Below are 16,994 nucleotides of genomic sequence, written 5' to 3'. Positions count from 1 at the left end.
GGTCTATGGCTCAAAGACCTTTATGTGGCTGCCTGTTCCACACCCAACCCACCCCGCTAGGAATTTCACAGGCAGATCGGCAAGATGGAAAGTAGATCCTGAAAAGCCCTGCATATTCCCCCCAAGAATCCTCCACGTCCGCACCTCCCACAGATCAGGAGACGCCATTCTACCCCTCCAACCGCCTCCTGCAACACACACGCACCAGTTCCTTTGACTTCAGAAATCTCAGCCGCTGAAATAATTCCACTGCGGTTGGATTTGGTGCAGGGCATGAGGGCTGGTGGCTTTTCTCAGTAGAAACGAGATTGAAAAGAGGAAGAATTGCGATTTTCCAACTTCTCTACAGGGTCAGGCTTGGTGGATTTTATTTCACTGCAAACATAAATAGGGCTTTAAAAAAATATCCCAATCCAGCCTAAATAAAAACCCACTAGAAAGCACAGTAAGAAATCCCACCTGGCAGGGAATTTCAGTAGCTGGACCAATTGATCAGAAATATTTGTATTAGTAGTCCAAACACTTGGTCTATTTCCTAGCACATGGGGAGGTTTTTACTGGGGTCTGGTTTGCTCCTCAGAGAATGTTAAAGAGCAAATAAGATTATACAAATATTTTTTCCCCTTTTGCAAAAATCCTACAACATTTGGTTTCAAACTTGTTGGGAAACAGCAAATATTCTCTCTGAAATGAGACTGGACAATGCGCTAATAAAACACACTTAGGAGACAATTCTGATACATCAGAAGGGAGAACCGACCAAACAATCTAATAGGTCTTTTCCATCTCTGATTGTTACAAATCAGCTTGGCCGTTTATATGCCTTTGGTATAGATCCTACAATAACAGAAGCAGCTGATCTCGGACCCACTAGAAAATAAAATCATAAAATTCAAAGACAGGGATTTTTGTTTTGTAAAATAACCAGAGATAAAAAGGTTTCATCCTTGGGGGAAAGGGAGTTTGGGAGGTTGTTAACAAAGGACGGAAAAGAACGCTCTCTTCCTCAAATAAAAAGTACTGGAGTCGTGAGCAATGGTCCTAAATGCTACCACTTACAGGAATGCTACTGCAGCATTCGGCGGAGATAACCTTCGTATTTACAGATGGGCTCTGGTGGGTACAGCATGTTGTCACTTTCATAGTGCAAGACGGGTGGAATCTTGAGTGTAAGCAGAAGCCTGGACTGTTCGGAAGGGCCTTTTGGAGCAGCCAGATCAATGCCCTTCAATACCGTACACCTCCGAGTCACTGCTATAGCACGCCCGAGCCAGGCCCAGGGGGGAAAAAGAATTTAGAGGGGCAGAAAAAATCGGAGCGTCGGGTGGAGCAAACGCGCTGAAAGAGACCAAGGCTGCCTGACTCTGGGGAACAGCTCCTGCTTGGAGGAGTGGGGGATTTTCAGTGACCAAAGTTTGGGGGGACTTTGCTAACACTGTTCCTGAAACAGCAGGGGAGGACAGAGATCAGCATCTTGCTCCCAAATCTGCCTGTAAGTGGTACCGCGCCGTGTCTCATCTAGCATGTAGGGGAGATACATGGTGCTGGAACGCCAATCTTGGGGCGGGGGGGTGTTTAAAAAGTCTTAATTTCCATCCTCCCGCTGCATCCCACCTTCCTCAGTTAACAACCTGAACGGAAACATCAAACCAAATGTGAGCAGAGCTGGGAAAGGAAAGCTCAGATCTTGCTGGCCCCGATGTTGATTTGGCTTCACAGGAGGCCGTGAGATGTCAATAGCCTTGTTCTGTGGCATTTAAATCTCTCTCCAGGATCAATACAGCCAGCGATGCTGAGGGCCCTGCTTCCCGGCATCAAGATCTGCTCTTGGCCAACAGCGCAGGAGCTGGGTGCGCCAAACCTTCAGGGGGTCTTTTGGACAGCACTAGGTAAACCCAGGGAACTGGGGATCCTCCTTGCCGCCCAAGGGCCTCTGGACTTGGGATCTCCGTTATAGGGTCAGAAAGCCCTGTCCAACTCAGCAGCTCTGCTTTCCCCTGCCCCCACCCCACCCCATCTCCCAGGGTGCATTCATTAACATGCTAACTGGGGAAAGATCAAACGCACACCAGGCTCCCCCCTCTCTCCTGCACACCCTTCCTTGCTGCAGAATTCTGTCAGATCCACACACAGCAGGACTCTCCTTTACCTCCCCTGGCCCTCCACTCATCTCCGCAGGGCTGTCCATCACCGGACGAGAAGCATCAGTGATGGGAAATGCTCCCACAATCCATCTCCCACCCAAGGGCCTGGGGGAGGTCAGGGCTGTCCCATCACTCTCATGCTCCGTCCAGCCTAGAGCCAGATCCTGCACTGACATAAACTGGCCTGGATCCACTGACTTCAGCAGCGCTTTGCCGATTTAACCCAGCAGATGATGTGGCCCTTCAACCCACCGTGCCACAACGAGTCAGGAAAACGGGGCTAGAAAGAAGCTCCTGAGATTCCCATCGCCCCCAGATTAGCCTAAGTCTGGTCTTGCTTACACTGGTGTAATTACATTGGTGTAAATAGGGTCACTCCTGATTTACACTCGGCTGACTGAGAATAGGGTCAGATCCAGGAGAGGCAAGGTCCACCCTCCGCACAGCCCGACCGCATTACCGGGAGCTCCCCGCGCTGTGCGGGGGGATAAAAAGTTGTTCCCCGTCTTAGTTATTATTCTAGCAAGTCAATTTCCACCCTTTATTTTTCCATTGTTGTTGCTTGGCCACCTTCCACCCCCCATCTGATGTTTCGGAGCCTCCTACCCGCCCCCAGACCGGGGCACAGCAGGACACAAAGCCCAGCTTCAGTCAGACCAGGAGGTGGGTGGGGAAGGGGGGTGGATTCCGAACTCGCTTTGGAGAGGACCCTTCTTCTCATCAAGTCTGCCAAGCTTCAACCCTGTCCGCCTCGCCAGCTGACTCATAGAGAGAGGAGCTGCGTGAGCCGCTGCAGGCGTGCCACGACTGAGCATCCATGGCACCCGCTCCCAATCCCCAGCCGCCGGAACAAGCTGGGGAGAGAGGAGTCGGGCTGAATGGGGCCGCGATGTGAACATACCCAAGGTTTGCTCTTCCACATCCAATGAGCAGAGAGAAGAGGACTCACTCCATTCCTTCCGCCACTCTGGCGATCTGGCCAGACACTTTCTTCTATGGCTAGGAAGCGCCACCCCTCAGCGCTAGCCATCTCTTTCCAATGAGTGCCAGCTCTTTTCCTGAAGCAGCACAGGGGAGTCCCCTGGGCACAGTGGAGGGCAGCATGCTTCAGATTCAGGGATCTCGGTACATTTGCTAGCAGAAATATACCACCCTGGCCCCAATCCTGCCTCCTTTGCTGGCGCAAGTCGCATCACTGAAATCAAAGGCCCCCATCCACCTCCCATCGAAGTCAATGGGATAATGCCTGCGTTTCCTGGTTGTGGGATCAGGCCCCCTTTGGCTGCTATTTTTAAAAGACAACGGGTCATACCCATTCAAACCCGCAGGAAGCTCCAGTGGCTTGATCCAGTTCTGCGTGGCTAGTTATGGGGTGAAAGGAACACAGCAAACATTAAAAACCTTATTTTGTTCTTGCCCTCTTCCATTTGGTAACAAGAGTGAAACCACTAAGAAACTGGTTCAAATACCCAAGCTAGATATGACACACATGCACACACACAGAGAACATGCGTTCTCATCGTGTGCTGCAGAACCGTCTAAGCCTTTATTTCACACGCAACCATGTTACCCTATACAAACATTGTCCCATCACCCTACTCCTCAGGACTCACAGCGACTGATTCTACTTCCCCATCAACGGAGCTTCGCTACGGGCCACAGCCCTACTTGATCTTCTCCTGCCAGGATGGCTCGGCTCGGCGACGTCAACCAAAACAGGGTTGGGCTGAGTGGACTTGGACCGAGTGAGGATCTGCCCTGATATGTGAGGCTGCTGTAAGCAAGTTATTATTATTGCTATTAATTATTTATATCACCATAGTGCCAAGGACCACTGGTCATAGACCAGGCCCCAGTTGTGTTAGGCGTTGTACAATCTGCTTAGAACATCCTGGACAGCTGCACATATGAATGAAAATGGATCATTTTAAAATGATTGTCCTTGATAGTGATACATATAAATGACGACCATTGAAAATGTTATTTTCCTCACAGCAGACCCAGTCTGTCCTAGATTCTTAAGGTCAGAAGGGATTGTTAGCAACATCTAGTCTGACCTCCCGCGTAACCCAGGCCAGACAATCTCACCCTGTGATTCCTGCACATGTTTTCTGAAACCCACTTTGGAGCTGAGAAGTTAAAACAGAAACGAAAATTCCCTAGTTCAAGCCCAGGATATGACTTATCGCCAGGTTGTTCCCCTCGTTACCCTCTGAGAACAGGCTCTGAAGCAGTGGGAGCAGAGGACATATAGCGTAAACACCACGGATATTTTAACTGTCACTAGTCTGGGGAGTGGAGCTTTTCAGTCCTGGATCAGTGCAAAACTAAACCCCTTCTTTTTAATGATGAAGGGTGTGATCTTGGGGGGTGATGCACGCCCCTCTTTGACTTTCAACTGGGAGTCCGACCGAGCCCCCCGGCCCTTCCCTGGCATCCCTCTATCGACCCCTATGCTGCAGTCACTCACGGCCTGCCATGCTTTCTTTCGGACACGCAGTTTGCCCTCAACTCTTGCGCCTGGAAAAAACCCACAGCACACCCTTCCATTCCTCTCTGGCTTTCGAGCAAGGAGGTTCATTAAGAGCTAATTAGCCCTTGAACAATGGCAAGCTGTTTAGCAGCCTGGCAGCAACAGCATCAACAACCAAAGGGGAGAAATAAATAAATAAATGAAGTCACTTTTAACACCTACTAATAAATGCTGATTAACTGTCTGGATGGAGCTGGGATGACTCAGAGCAAGGGAAGCAGGCCAGGGCAGTGCATGCAATAAATCCTATCCATTACTCTAACACAATTCCTCTTTCTTTCTTTCCTTTCTTCCTTCTTTCTTTCATCGGTCTTGCCCGTGCTAGGCTTTTTCCTTAAGATTTCCCACCCACCGCAACCGCAGCATAGAGCAGCACAACTGCCAGGTCACCCCTGCCCTGTCTACACTAACACTCCTGCAGTTGCTAGCACTGCCCTGGTGATAGTGCAATGGTGGGAGATTTTAAGAGGAGTCGCAGCCTGTGGGAGCAGACCTTTCTAGACTGGCCTTTCCAAACTGCACTCCGCTGGCAAACTCGCGGCTGAAGAGTTCAGATTTCCCCACCGCACCCCATAGTGAATCACCACACCTGTTCAGAGAATGTCACTGATTTTAGAAAAAAGAAAAGGAGGACTTGTGGCACCTTAGAGACTAACCAATTTATTTGAGCATAAGCTTTCGTGAGCTACAGCTCACTTCATCGGATGCATTATGCATTCCAATGAATGCATCCGATGAAGTGAGCTGTAGCTCACGAAAGCTTATGCTCAAATAAATTGGTTAATCTCTAAGGTGCCACAAGTCCTCCTTTTTCTTTTTGCGAATACAGACTAACACGGCTGTTACTCTGAAAACTGATTTTAGAGATGCTCCACAAATTCAACTACTAAATATCAGCGTGTCACAGGCCGCAGGAGAATTCTGCTTTCTCTCTCTCCCCATTTTGATACATTAGGACCTCACCTCCCAAGCTGTGTCTGCATGGCGCCAGACAGCACCCAAGCAGCAAGGGGCTTGAATGTGCAGGATCAGCTACACGATGCTGCAATTATATTAATATTTTACCTTTCTAGAAGCGCCTCTCATCCTCTCACCCAAGAAGACACAAAAGGCTGTGGGGGTGGCGGGAGGTGGGTTTGGTTGTTTTTTTTTTAACAAGCCACGGGCACATGAGAATGGTGGAATTCAGGGCTTGGAATGCGGCTGCCTCTGGGATAAGATGTGATGAGCTCAAAAATGTTAAAACACTCATCAGTGCTGAGGGTGACAATGCTCAGATGTGATCACCTGCCAAAAGATTCATTTAATTCTACTGGCGGGAGGCAGTCCCTAAAAACCTGCTTTACTCCTAATGCAGAAGAGCCAAAATTTTCACCTTCTGAGACCAAGGGCTGTTTTATACAACATACTATTTCTATATCCATATACACATGTGTGGGAAAGTATCACCTATTTAGAGAAACATAGATATGATGTGTGCCTATAGACAGACAGTTATAAATATGTGTTATACACATTACAGATACATACAGATGTATGTGTGCCTATAGATATACGTGTGCACGCATTATATATACATACATGTGTGTATATTATAGATAAATATAGAGATGAGTGTGCACCCATAGATAGCTATAGATAAATGTGTATATATTATATATCAATGCAAAGAGATAAATTTATGTGTGCATGCCTCTAGACAGATTCTATATGCATGTGTATTGTATGTAGATGTAGATATACGTTTGGCTGAGATATAAAGCCCTCATGTCTCAATTCAAAGTGGCTTTTTCCCCACCGTTCCCACTCTGGCTCCTTTCCCTATTGCTTTGCTCTCGCACAAAGACCAGGTGGATGGCTTAGAGGATTTAATGTGTGGAGTGCATAGGTGAGTAGTGAACCTGCGAACAGTTTCACTCCACCTCAAACCTCCGAGCTCCAGCCTTATATTAGGATTCTGTACATAGCCAGCATCTGGATACCAAATGTGCAACCAGTGGGGAATGTAATTGCAATCCCTAGAAAGAGAGAGAGACAGGTAGAGAGAGAAAATCTTGTCAGAGACATTGGACCTGTTTGTATCTGCTGTTTATTAACTGTGCTTGCTACAGATCTCGATAAGTGAAGAATAGCTAACAGGGCTTAACGGCCTGGAAAGGAGAGAGCAAGGGGTGGGGGCAAGGTTTTAAACAATCTTTGTACAAAAGGAAAATAAAATAAATGAAAACTAAAAAGGGCTAACAGAGGAGAATGACACGTGTATCAGAGGGGAGTGGGGCAGTTCGGACGGTCGCGTCTTGCATCTCAAATCAGCATTCCCGAAAAAGCCTTTTCACACACACCCCCAAAAAATACGACAGCCTGCTGCAGTGCACGGCATTAATGGAGTGTGGGGGCAATTATCTGCACTCTGTCAAGGACTCTGAAATTAACTGGGCTTTAAAGAGGTCTGAGCGTAGAGTTAGACACTTTCCTTGGAGAGGTTGGTGCAAAAATCCCAGTGCGATGCTTGGAAAAATCTGTGTGGGGCGTGAGCTGGAGATATTGGAGAAATTATCCAAAAGGACCATCGCCAACCCCAAGGTCCCACGGAAAGTGCTGGCAAGCAGAGATCTTGAAGACAAGGCCAGCTGGAAGCCTGGCACTGAATGCGTGCGCTTTCCCAGTGGGCTCTAACTGCCCTGTTCAATCCCCCATCATCTCTACCTGGCATCGACCGCTCCCCAGAATAATAAAGACGTGTGCCCCTTGCTCCTCTACTTTAAATAAAAGTGTTTTCACTGAGCCAGATTCACCTTTGCTGCAACTCCACTAAGTCAGCAGATCCTGGTGATTAATTTGGCCCATCACAGTTTAACCATTGCCACCTAAGTTGTGTATGAGCAAAACCATCCAGATCCCAGACTAGCCAAAAGAACCTAAGTTTCTGGGGTTTTGTTTTGTTTTTTGTCTCCTTCATAGCTGCTATGCACTGAACTCCTGGGTAAAGCACAACCCATGCCAGCAGCCAGCGCCCTGGAGTACAAAGAAGTGCCTCTTCCAGATGCCTTTAGCTAAAGCTTTTCAGGTAGGAGACTCCACCGTTTATGGGGAAATAACACAGACAACAGTGTGTGCACGATACGTGGATTGGGGGAATTTGTCCCCACTGAGGGATAGGGGAATGCGGATCAGCCTTCAAACCTGCCCTGTCTGGAAGGGAACCTCCCACTCACATCCAAACAGCAAGACGAACTCTGACATCTCACCAACTCATCTGCGAGCACCTGAACCCCACTCTGGACAGGGCTGAGATCGGTGCCTGGACAGTCCCCAGAAAGCTCTTCCCATTGGGGGGAGTGTCACTGAGCATCATCATGCAGTTGGTCATCTGCCCCGTGGCCTGCCCCATCCTAAGGGTTTACCTCCCTGATGGGGACTATTTGTCCAGCTTGCTGATCCCAGACTTCCACAAAACTGGGGGAGTGCAGGAGAGCAGAGAAGAAACCCCAGAGGCGCTCACACAATAAAAATAAAAAAAATAAATCTTCCGAGGCAAAGAAACAACTTGGCAGGTAAATACAGGGCATGGGTAAACGTTAGACCATTTACGGTGTTTGTCCCTCTACTGGGAACAGAGAGAGAAAATATGTAATACGCTGCACATTTCTTCCTTTCTATATATATAAATATATGGCTGCATACACAGGACCTGCATTTGCTGCAGGAAAGCTGTCACTCTAGAATTACTATAACCTGCCTATTACATAGTTGCAGGTAGAGTGGGGAACGGAGACAAATATTAAATCCACAGTCCTCCCTCTGCCTTTGTAGAGATTTTCAATCATGCACAGGACAGTGCGGGCTTGGTGGGGTTTTTGGCCGTACAGTATCAGAGAGCCCTCTTGGAGTGAAGTCGTTCCTTCCCACTAAACAGCCGTACTCCGAATGCAGCTACCAGAGTTCGTAGAGGTGAGTTCCAATCGACGGACATAATGTGAGCCAGCTAGCTGGAGGACAGATTTTGGAAGCGTTTCAGTATTGGTTCTAACTGATGGCATGAGATACATACGTGCCACACGCACAAAACTCTCTCAACTCCCCACGCTCCATCGGCTTTGCCTTGCCTGTATTTTTAATTCAACCCAAACAATTGGCTCACAAGCCCTACAGATAAGGGTTCCCTGCCAAATGGATTAAAAATATATGCAATGTCTATGCGGGTGCTGCATAAGAAAAACCCCCCGCTCGGGACCTTTAAAACTCTACGGTACAGCACTCTAGAAAATATACTGGAGCAAACAATCCTGCATTGGCCGAGCAATGGACTGGAGTTCCAAATCAGGTTCTTTTCCATCACTAGAAATTAAACATTCATGGTTTGTACGTTGGGGTTTGCATGCAATCATATAATGGCTTGAGTGAACCAATATGAAAGTCCCTCCTTTTAGATATTATAGTCAACATGCATGTAACATAGTATGACATAGATTTGTAGAAATACATCTATGGATGGGAAACACATATGTCCATTTTACGCGGCTTGATTGGGGTGTTGACAGCTTCATGAGAACAACTGCTACCGCCATCATTTAAGCCTATATAAAAGTATTATTGTGTATATATTACACACACATACACACGCGCGCGCACACAAATAAATGTGTGTATATAAGTACATGTATGTTGTATATAAGTGGGTATATATATAGAAAGAGAGCTAGAGCTAGATATAGATATAGATACATGATCTAGCTAATCTCTCCTACAGGTATTTCGATACTGCCCAATATGAGACATATTTAATAAAATTTATCTATCATTTTCCAAATGCATGGTTACAATACCCTTATAAATACGTCCCTCACAATCTATTGAGACTACCTGTATTAAAAACGTGTACAGAACGGGTAGACCATAGTGTCTCAATTTACAATTCATTTTTAATTTGGTCACAATTATCGATTGTGGAATTACTGTGCAACTCGGACAAATCATGTGGACCGTGAGATTTAACATTGGCTTCTATGGAGTGTAAATTATAATACAAGTCGAAAGGAAAAACATGTATTGCAAAGCCAAGCGGGCGGGTTTTAAGGATTATGGTTTTGTTCCTTTTCTTTCTTTCTTTTTTAATATTTCTCATTTCTCCTTTATTAAACAAGACGGAAAAGAACATAAATCAAAACGGAAAAGGACAAAAAATAGTTTTTTTAAAGGTTGAAGCAAACCTCTGCCATCTCTAGAGGTAAATAAATAAAAACACCACTTGTTGGTTTTTTAAAAACCGAACAGAAAACTCAACAGAAATGTCTGTGTTTACTACATCTAATAAACTGCCCTAAATTTCCTGTACTCAGTCACGCAGAATGGAGACATACACGTGTGGCACACCACAATGCGGGACAGAACCGCATCAGGAAAATTCGGCACCTTTAACTGGATCCAAATGCTGCTAATGCATCTCGCTAAAATCCACTGACGCTGTTCATTGTTCGTTTTTCCTTTTCTCCTTTTGCTTTTTTTTTTTCATTTTTCCACCCCCTTGCCCTATTTCTTTTCTTTACAGATATACTTTCCTTGTGAAACATTATTTTAAGTGGTAAATACCCCAACTCCCTCCTACATAACCCCACCCCGGGGCTTGGACAGAGGCGCTGTGGCAAAAAGGGCAATTATAGTGGTGTTTCATGAAGTTGGGAGGTAAAGGTCACGAGCCTTATAACAGAAGGTGAGCATCATTACTGAGATCTTTATATCAAGGGGGAGTGAAGTACCATCAATTAATTTCAGCTTTTAGTACTATTGTAACAATACTTGAGCACCTAGTAACAGAAACTGACCCAAAATAACTGGCAATACTGTCCCCCAGTTCCAACGACCTTGATCCTAAAGCTGGATCGGTCAGATAACATATGTTAAAGCCACATCCATTCTGTCTTGTAAGGGCCCTCGCACATGTTTGGCATTTAACAGAACAAAAGAAAAGAGCAAAGGCCGTGGAAGCTGGGAAGAAATTGAAGCTGTAACCAAAAACTTAGTAAGGGTGGGTGGGTGGGTGGGGGGGAATCTCTCCTTTCCAACCCCCCACAAAAATGCGAGAGAGATAATAAAATCCATATGCAACAAAATCGGCCCATAAAGAAGCCATTACAGGGATGCACGCACAAAAGGATGGGATTCCCAAACTTTAGGGTTATCGTATGAGCAAAGCAGACACGACGCTGGAAGAAACTGTACATTTGAGGATCCTGTTTATCCCTCCAAGAGAACATGTGATGGCTGGATAAATAAAGCTCGTAAGAAGACTCTTAACATTCTCCTAACCCTGTGTGCACCTAACAGTCTATAGGTGACTGTAGATACATTATATAAGTGACATACTAGTGAGACAGACCGACTTGCACCACAGACCCATGTACAAGTTGTCTCACCAGCACCCCCTTCGTACATCATGCTACGCTCATTTGGACAGAGATCCTCACTGAAATACAGTTGGGAGAGCTCTAATAAAATGAAAAAATTTCACTGGAGATCAACTCTAGAATGAAGAGTCCATTCAGACTGTCAGGAACCAAACTGGAAAATAAAAAGTTCTCTATTAAAGGTTCCCCTTGGAGCTTTCCCACAGCAAGAGGGGGGAAAATATCTCTAGCACTGGAAGCGCAAAAGGTCTCCCCATGTCAGAAGCAACATTTCATCTATTTTGCTACCTATTTGTCTATTTCACGATTACAAGGGGGGCACAGGTCTTTACATAAGGATCAGCTAAGGTTCATGTTTCCATACTTGCGCGGATTTAACGCTCTGCAGGTTCTGAAGATAGCCGAAAAATACGCTTTTTACCCAAATAAAAAAAACAAGATCTAAAGGAAACAGCACATATAAACCATCTAGTGAATAAAATTAGTACAGTTACTGTTCCTCCAAACTCAATAATCATTATATTTAGTTCCATATAGAGAAGATTTCTGTGATTAGCGGAACTTTTTTTTTTTTTTTAATTGTAAAAAGTAGGCTTTCTACGGAACTGTCTACTTATTTGTCTATTTCAAGTAGTTTGGGGGGAGGGGGAAATCCTTATGGTCTTAGTCACCTGAGTTGTGAGGGGGACGATGATTTCATTTTGATTTAAAACTCAAACTATTTTGTTTTCCCAAAAAATTCAGACTTAAAAGAATTACAACAAACCTGAAACTTTGTTTTGTTTAAATTAACCTCTAAAAGAGCAGAATTAAATTCAAAGACAAATTAAAGTGACCAAATACCATTTTTTTCAACAGCAATGAAAAGAGAAAAAAAACTTTAATTTTTTTTCCTCCTTTACAGTATTTGGGAAATCTTGTTTCCCAATTCTCAGGTTTCCACACCACATGTAATCACTGTTTTGTGGTCTATTTATTAGACACTGGTAGACTGAATAATATTTCGCAAAAGCCATTATGAGCCTCTGAACACAGATAACCCATTTTCTAGTCTCACCACTGAAGCAGCCATGGGAGTTTATTTTAAATAATCATGTGGCAGTACAAGATGCCTTTTGTTATATATTTCGGGTTCTCACAGAGTACGTTCATGGCTCCACAGTATACATTTCACACAGTTAAGCTTTCTTTTAAAGTCAAACTGGAAGGTCCATTCTGTTTTCAAGAGCCCCAAATAGTACCAGCTCAGGATCTTGCATGGAAGGGAAAACTTTAATTTACCCAAAGTTCATCACCAAGGAATATGGAAGAGTTTAAATATCTCACAACAGAAATTGGGCAAATTTAAGAACACACACCCATGGGTTGCAGAACTCCTAGGTATGGTTCGTAGAGCAGGGCAGGGCGTTCTTATTGGGCTTAATATGAATCTCTAAAGGTAATGTGGCCTTTTTAGGTTCTGACTTCCTGAGAAATGGAAATCCTCACTACTGAAAAATACACACTAATCTGCAGCCCTCCTGCACTTCAGGTAATAACAACATTACTTGCCCACACAGACCTCATCTTTATACCTACTGCAGCTCAGACCAGGAGCGAGGCTTCTTCTTCAGCCATTTGTAAACTTTAAAAAGGCAACTGAGAAAAAGATTCCTGCATGAGCCATATTTACCTGCATCCAATATATACCTGAACCAGCAGGCAGTAATCAAAGAAAGATGAACAACTGTCATCTGAGGGAGGGTGTTTAATTCAACAAGAAGAGAGTTCCAAAGTGACGTGTAATTGATTTTACAGTCTGCAGTGGTTCTGAAAACTGCTATAATTTGTTCACCTTGGCTAAGCAGACTCACAACTTCCCAGAATTGGCTTCTGGGTGAATGGGTATTTGGTGCCAGAACCATGTCTGCCAAAAAACAGAACTGTAAAATTAATATCTATATCTATTGGGTTTGCATCAGTTTTGTTTCAACAAGGGCTTACAAGTTTAAAAGTGAAACTCTTGCAAAGCCCCTTAAAACTAGCAGCAGTAAATAAAATAAAATATAATGGTTGGGGTTTTTTTTCCTGTTAAATATGAGACTTACTGGTAGCTGCAGTCTATTATATATATAAAAGAATCCATTATTCACTGCAAATGGATATTGCCCAGAATTGCTTTTTTTGCAACAAATACTTTTATTAATAAAACATACTGATTTCCTGAGGATATCAAATCACTATGCAAGCGAAGCCAAATAAAATAATAGCTAGACCAAATCTATGTCTATATACACATGTATGCATGTGTATTTCTGCCACTCCCAGTTTTACAACAGAGGAGACTGAATGAGCAAATTGACACCATTCATTATTTAGGAATGCTTTGCTTTGCAACAAGTCAGCAATAAACACCCACCCACCCACATACACACAAACACTAGACAAATAAATTAATGTAGACTGTTTGAAACTCTCCAGGTAGGCATCTCTCTCACTTCTTCGGGAAATCAGGCCTTGGCTGAGCTGAAAAGTTGGTGGCAACTTTCATATAAAATAATCACCCCAGTGTCTATGATAATCCTGCCCTTTCTGCTCCCACTCCGTGAACAAACAGAAAAACCCAGGCACCATCTGATTTGCACCTTTCACCTTATTTGCCTCAGCCTGACTCAGCCTGAATGGATCATTAACTTTGCATTCTGTCCTGATCACCGCCACTGGGCTTTTTAGAGGAGAGAGGGAGAAGAAAATGTGTGTGTGTGTGTGTATATATATCTATACCTACATGCATACATAGAGAGAGATCTATCTCCCAAGAGGAACTGCTCTGTTGCAGGCTTGGCGCATCCCTGGAGAATAAAAGACCCTCTTGTCCCAGCCAACACAACCACCCACCAAACAAACACATGTACAACAGCAAAATGATGATGTGAACCAGATTCTCTCTCCCACCTCCACCAGCCCCCTCCCCCCAGCACAGCTCTCTCTTTACTAGGGCTGCAGGAGAACACTGGGATGTTGGCTCTTTCTCTGATGCTGCCCTGGGTTTGCATAGAAGGGGGGCGGGCGTGGAGGGTGCATGCATTTGGCTTCTGTCCATCTTACCTGGGGTTGCTCTTGTTCCAATAAACAGCATAACGATCCGAGATAACTTTCCCAGCATCATCAGTCCAGACACAAACCCCGACAAGGGCTACCAGCAGCACGGCCACCTCCAAATGCACCATCGTATTTTATCGTCCTTTCTTCCTTCTTTTCTCTCTTCCCCCCTCCCCCCACCTTCCGATGTATCTGCAAGGCTTCGCTTTACCAAGAATGCAACCGGTTCATTTATTCCCAGAGCCTCTGGCTGCCCTTTCTCTTGATGCAACTAAACACTCCTGATTCATTCAGAGCAGTGAATCCCCTTTTGCAATCATTGCTAGGCAGCATGTGCAGTTCCTGTGTGCAGTCGCCCCTTGTTGCAAAGTCTGTTGCAATCGGATCTTTTGGAAACAAAAGTATTGACAGTCTTCAGTATGATCTGGGTGTTATTGGTGTAGGTGGGGCTGTGGGAATTTTTGTTTTAAACAATCCAGCGGTGATGAAAGTCCGATGGGGTTGGGGGGGAATTCACGGATAACTTTCTCCCTTCGCCTTGTTCTCGTGCATTCCCTCTGCACCACCAAAGTCCCTGGTTCTCCAACTCTTTCGGTGGTTTTCCTGCAGGAGAAGTGAAAGGATCCCACGTCTTTAAAAACAAAAAATCTTCAATCCAACCGGTGCAAATGTAAAGGAAAATGAGAGCTAGGAACAGCAGCAGTCGGCAGAATCAGGCGACAGGTTGCAAATGATCCCCTTACCATTTCTGAGCAGTCATGGTCCAGCCCTCTCCAAAGGGGAGCGAAGTCAGCAGGCAAAGTGTGTGGCTCCTCTGGTGCCCGAGAGCACTGCCACGCGGACACAGCCCACGGCTTCCGAGGAGGGAAAGAAGCAGAGAGCGGGCACCGTGGCCCTCAGCACTAGCGGTGCAAAGGGGGGAAGGGTTAGGGTTAGGGGGAAGGGGTTCCTTCAAAGTCTTAGCGCCAACCCATCCTCCCCAGCACTTCCACGGCCCAGCAAAAGAGAGAAAAAATATTTCCAAGAGTGAATAATTTCTCCCCCCACCGCCAAAGCAAACTTTTATCCAAGTTCTTCTTCTCTTAAAGGGCCCCTTCTTCCCTTTCTTTCCCCATTAAAAGAGTTGCTGGGTTGTTGTTGTTTTTTTTCCTGGTGTCTTCCCCACACCTGTAAAAACAGAATGGGAGGAGATCTGGGGAACAGGCTCTGAAAGGCGTGTGCCAAGATCAGCTCCAGCCTACAACAGGTTACTCCCGCGCAGTCCCTTGCTCACAGAAATATGCAGCTTCCCTCTTGCATCCAGGATCCTCCCCCTCTTTCACTTCAGACTGAACTGGGCAGAAACCAAGCGACCCAACATGGCAACGAAATGAAGTGCAAAAGGCAGCGGCTGGGGGTGAGGGCTGGGGGGCAGGAGGCCTCTCCTCGTCCCGTCTCCCCCCCCCTCCCCTTGTATTTTAATGCAAGAGCAGCATGATCATCAATTATGCCCCCCCCATCCCTCAGTCCAAAGTTGCAGGGATGTGCAGGCGAACGGCTCCCCTTCTTCCCTGCCCCCGCGGCTGCTGCAGCGCCCGCCCGGGCCGCCCGCTGCTCAGCGGCTCCTTGGCCGGAGTCGCCGGGTGCCGGGGAATCGAACCGATCTTTTCACATTGTTGCCACTTGCGCTCACCCTACCCGCGGCTCGGCCCCCCACTCGCAGGGGCGGGGCGCCGGGCTCAAGGTTGGTTGGCCGGCACCAAGCTCACCCGGGCTTGGCCCCACCTCTGCCGGTGGGGGTCTCTTGCCGAGTCGGTCTGAGCTCTGGGGGGCGAGCGGGAAGGCTTGGAAGTGGCACTCAGCGAGAGCCGGAGCGGCTGGGCTGGATGGACCTGGGCTGCGCTTTTCACGCCCTGTCTCAAGGCTTGGGTGGGTTTAGTTAGGCGTCTGTTCCTGGGGGGTCTTTTGAGTGATCCCTGCAAGGGATCAGCATACAAAAACACAGTCAAAGGGCCCAAATATGGTGTAGGAAGCCAGGCCGACTACCTGGGGTGATAGATCAGATACAATACTCTGCGTTTATACAGCCCTTTTTATCTCTAGATCATCCATGATCAAATCAAATAATAATCTAATAATATGAGAGTTTGCATTGATAGGTCACTTTCATTCGTAGATCTTGTAGACGGACATGTATAATAATACTTAACACTTATACAGCCACTGCAATACCAGTTGGCCCTTTGCATTCATAGCCCTATCCCATTATACACAGCACCTTTCATCCCCAAACCCCGCACAGACTGTATAACACAGGGGTGGCCTGCTGCCATGCAGTCACCCACCTTCAAGCAGAGACAGAGCAAGACGTGCCCCGAACCCTGCAGAATCACTGATGTCAACTGCGGTGTTTTCGACCCACTGCTGCAGGATAATTTTCTAACACCAGTGCAGGGGAGGAGAACTCTTAGCCAGGAATGCAGGAGCAAATCCGTATGAAAAACACCTTGGGATCGTTATATTCCAAGCAGGCAGACAGGAGCTTGGTTATTTAAGGTCTCTTCTAAAAGACCCACACACAGTAAAGTATATGGTGAGCCACTAACAGGCCTCAGATGAAAGCCTGATACTGCAAAGCGCCCTCACCTTCCAATGACTTCAAGTGAGAGCTGAGGGCACGCAGCACCTTATAGTTTCAGATCCCAAAGCACAAATCATCACCTCAACAGGATAAGCTAATGCTGGGGGGGATTTGAGCCTGCAGCTCCATCCAGTCTAGTCTAGCCACTCAAATGACAAAGCCATGCCCTCACTCAAATCTAGTATTGCTGAAGCTCCAGATTTACAAAGGTG

General features: G+C 46.1%; 1 protein-coding gene across 1 annotated transcript in view; it reads right to left on the bottom strand.

Annotated features, from left to right (window-relative positions):
• The window catches only part of EFNA2 (ephrin A2), a 142,898-nt gene extending 127,096 nt beyond the window's left edge, over positions 1-15,802 (bottom strand). The window contains exon 1 of the mRNA XM_075123142.1: positions 14,169-15,802. Within this exon, the coding sequence (XP_074979243.1) occupies positions 14,169-14,290 (122 nt within the window). The 5' untranslated portion in view covers positions 14,291-15,802. The remainder of the gene's footprint in view (positions 1-14,168) is intronic.
• Positions 15,803-16,994: the final 1,192 nt, after the last annotated feature.

The sequence above is a fragment of the Caretta caretta genome, chromosome 25 (assembly GCF_965140235.1).
Source record: "Caretta caretta isolate rCarCar2 chromosome 25, rCarCar1.hap1, whole genome shotgun sequence".
In the NCBI taxonomy this organism is placed as follows: Eukaryota; Metazoa; Chordata; order Testudines; family Cheloniidae; genus Caretta; species Caretta caretta.
Note: the sequence above shows the minus strand (reverse complement) of the source record. Positions and strands in the feature narration are given on the sequence as shown.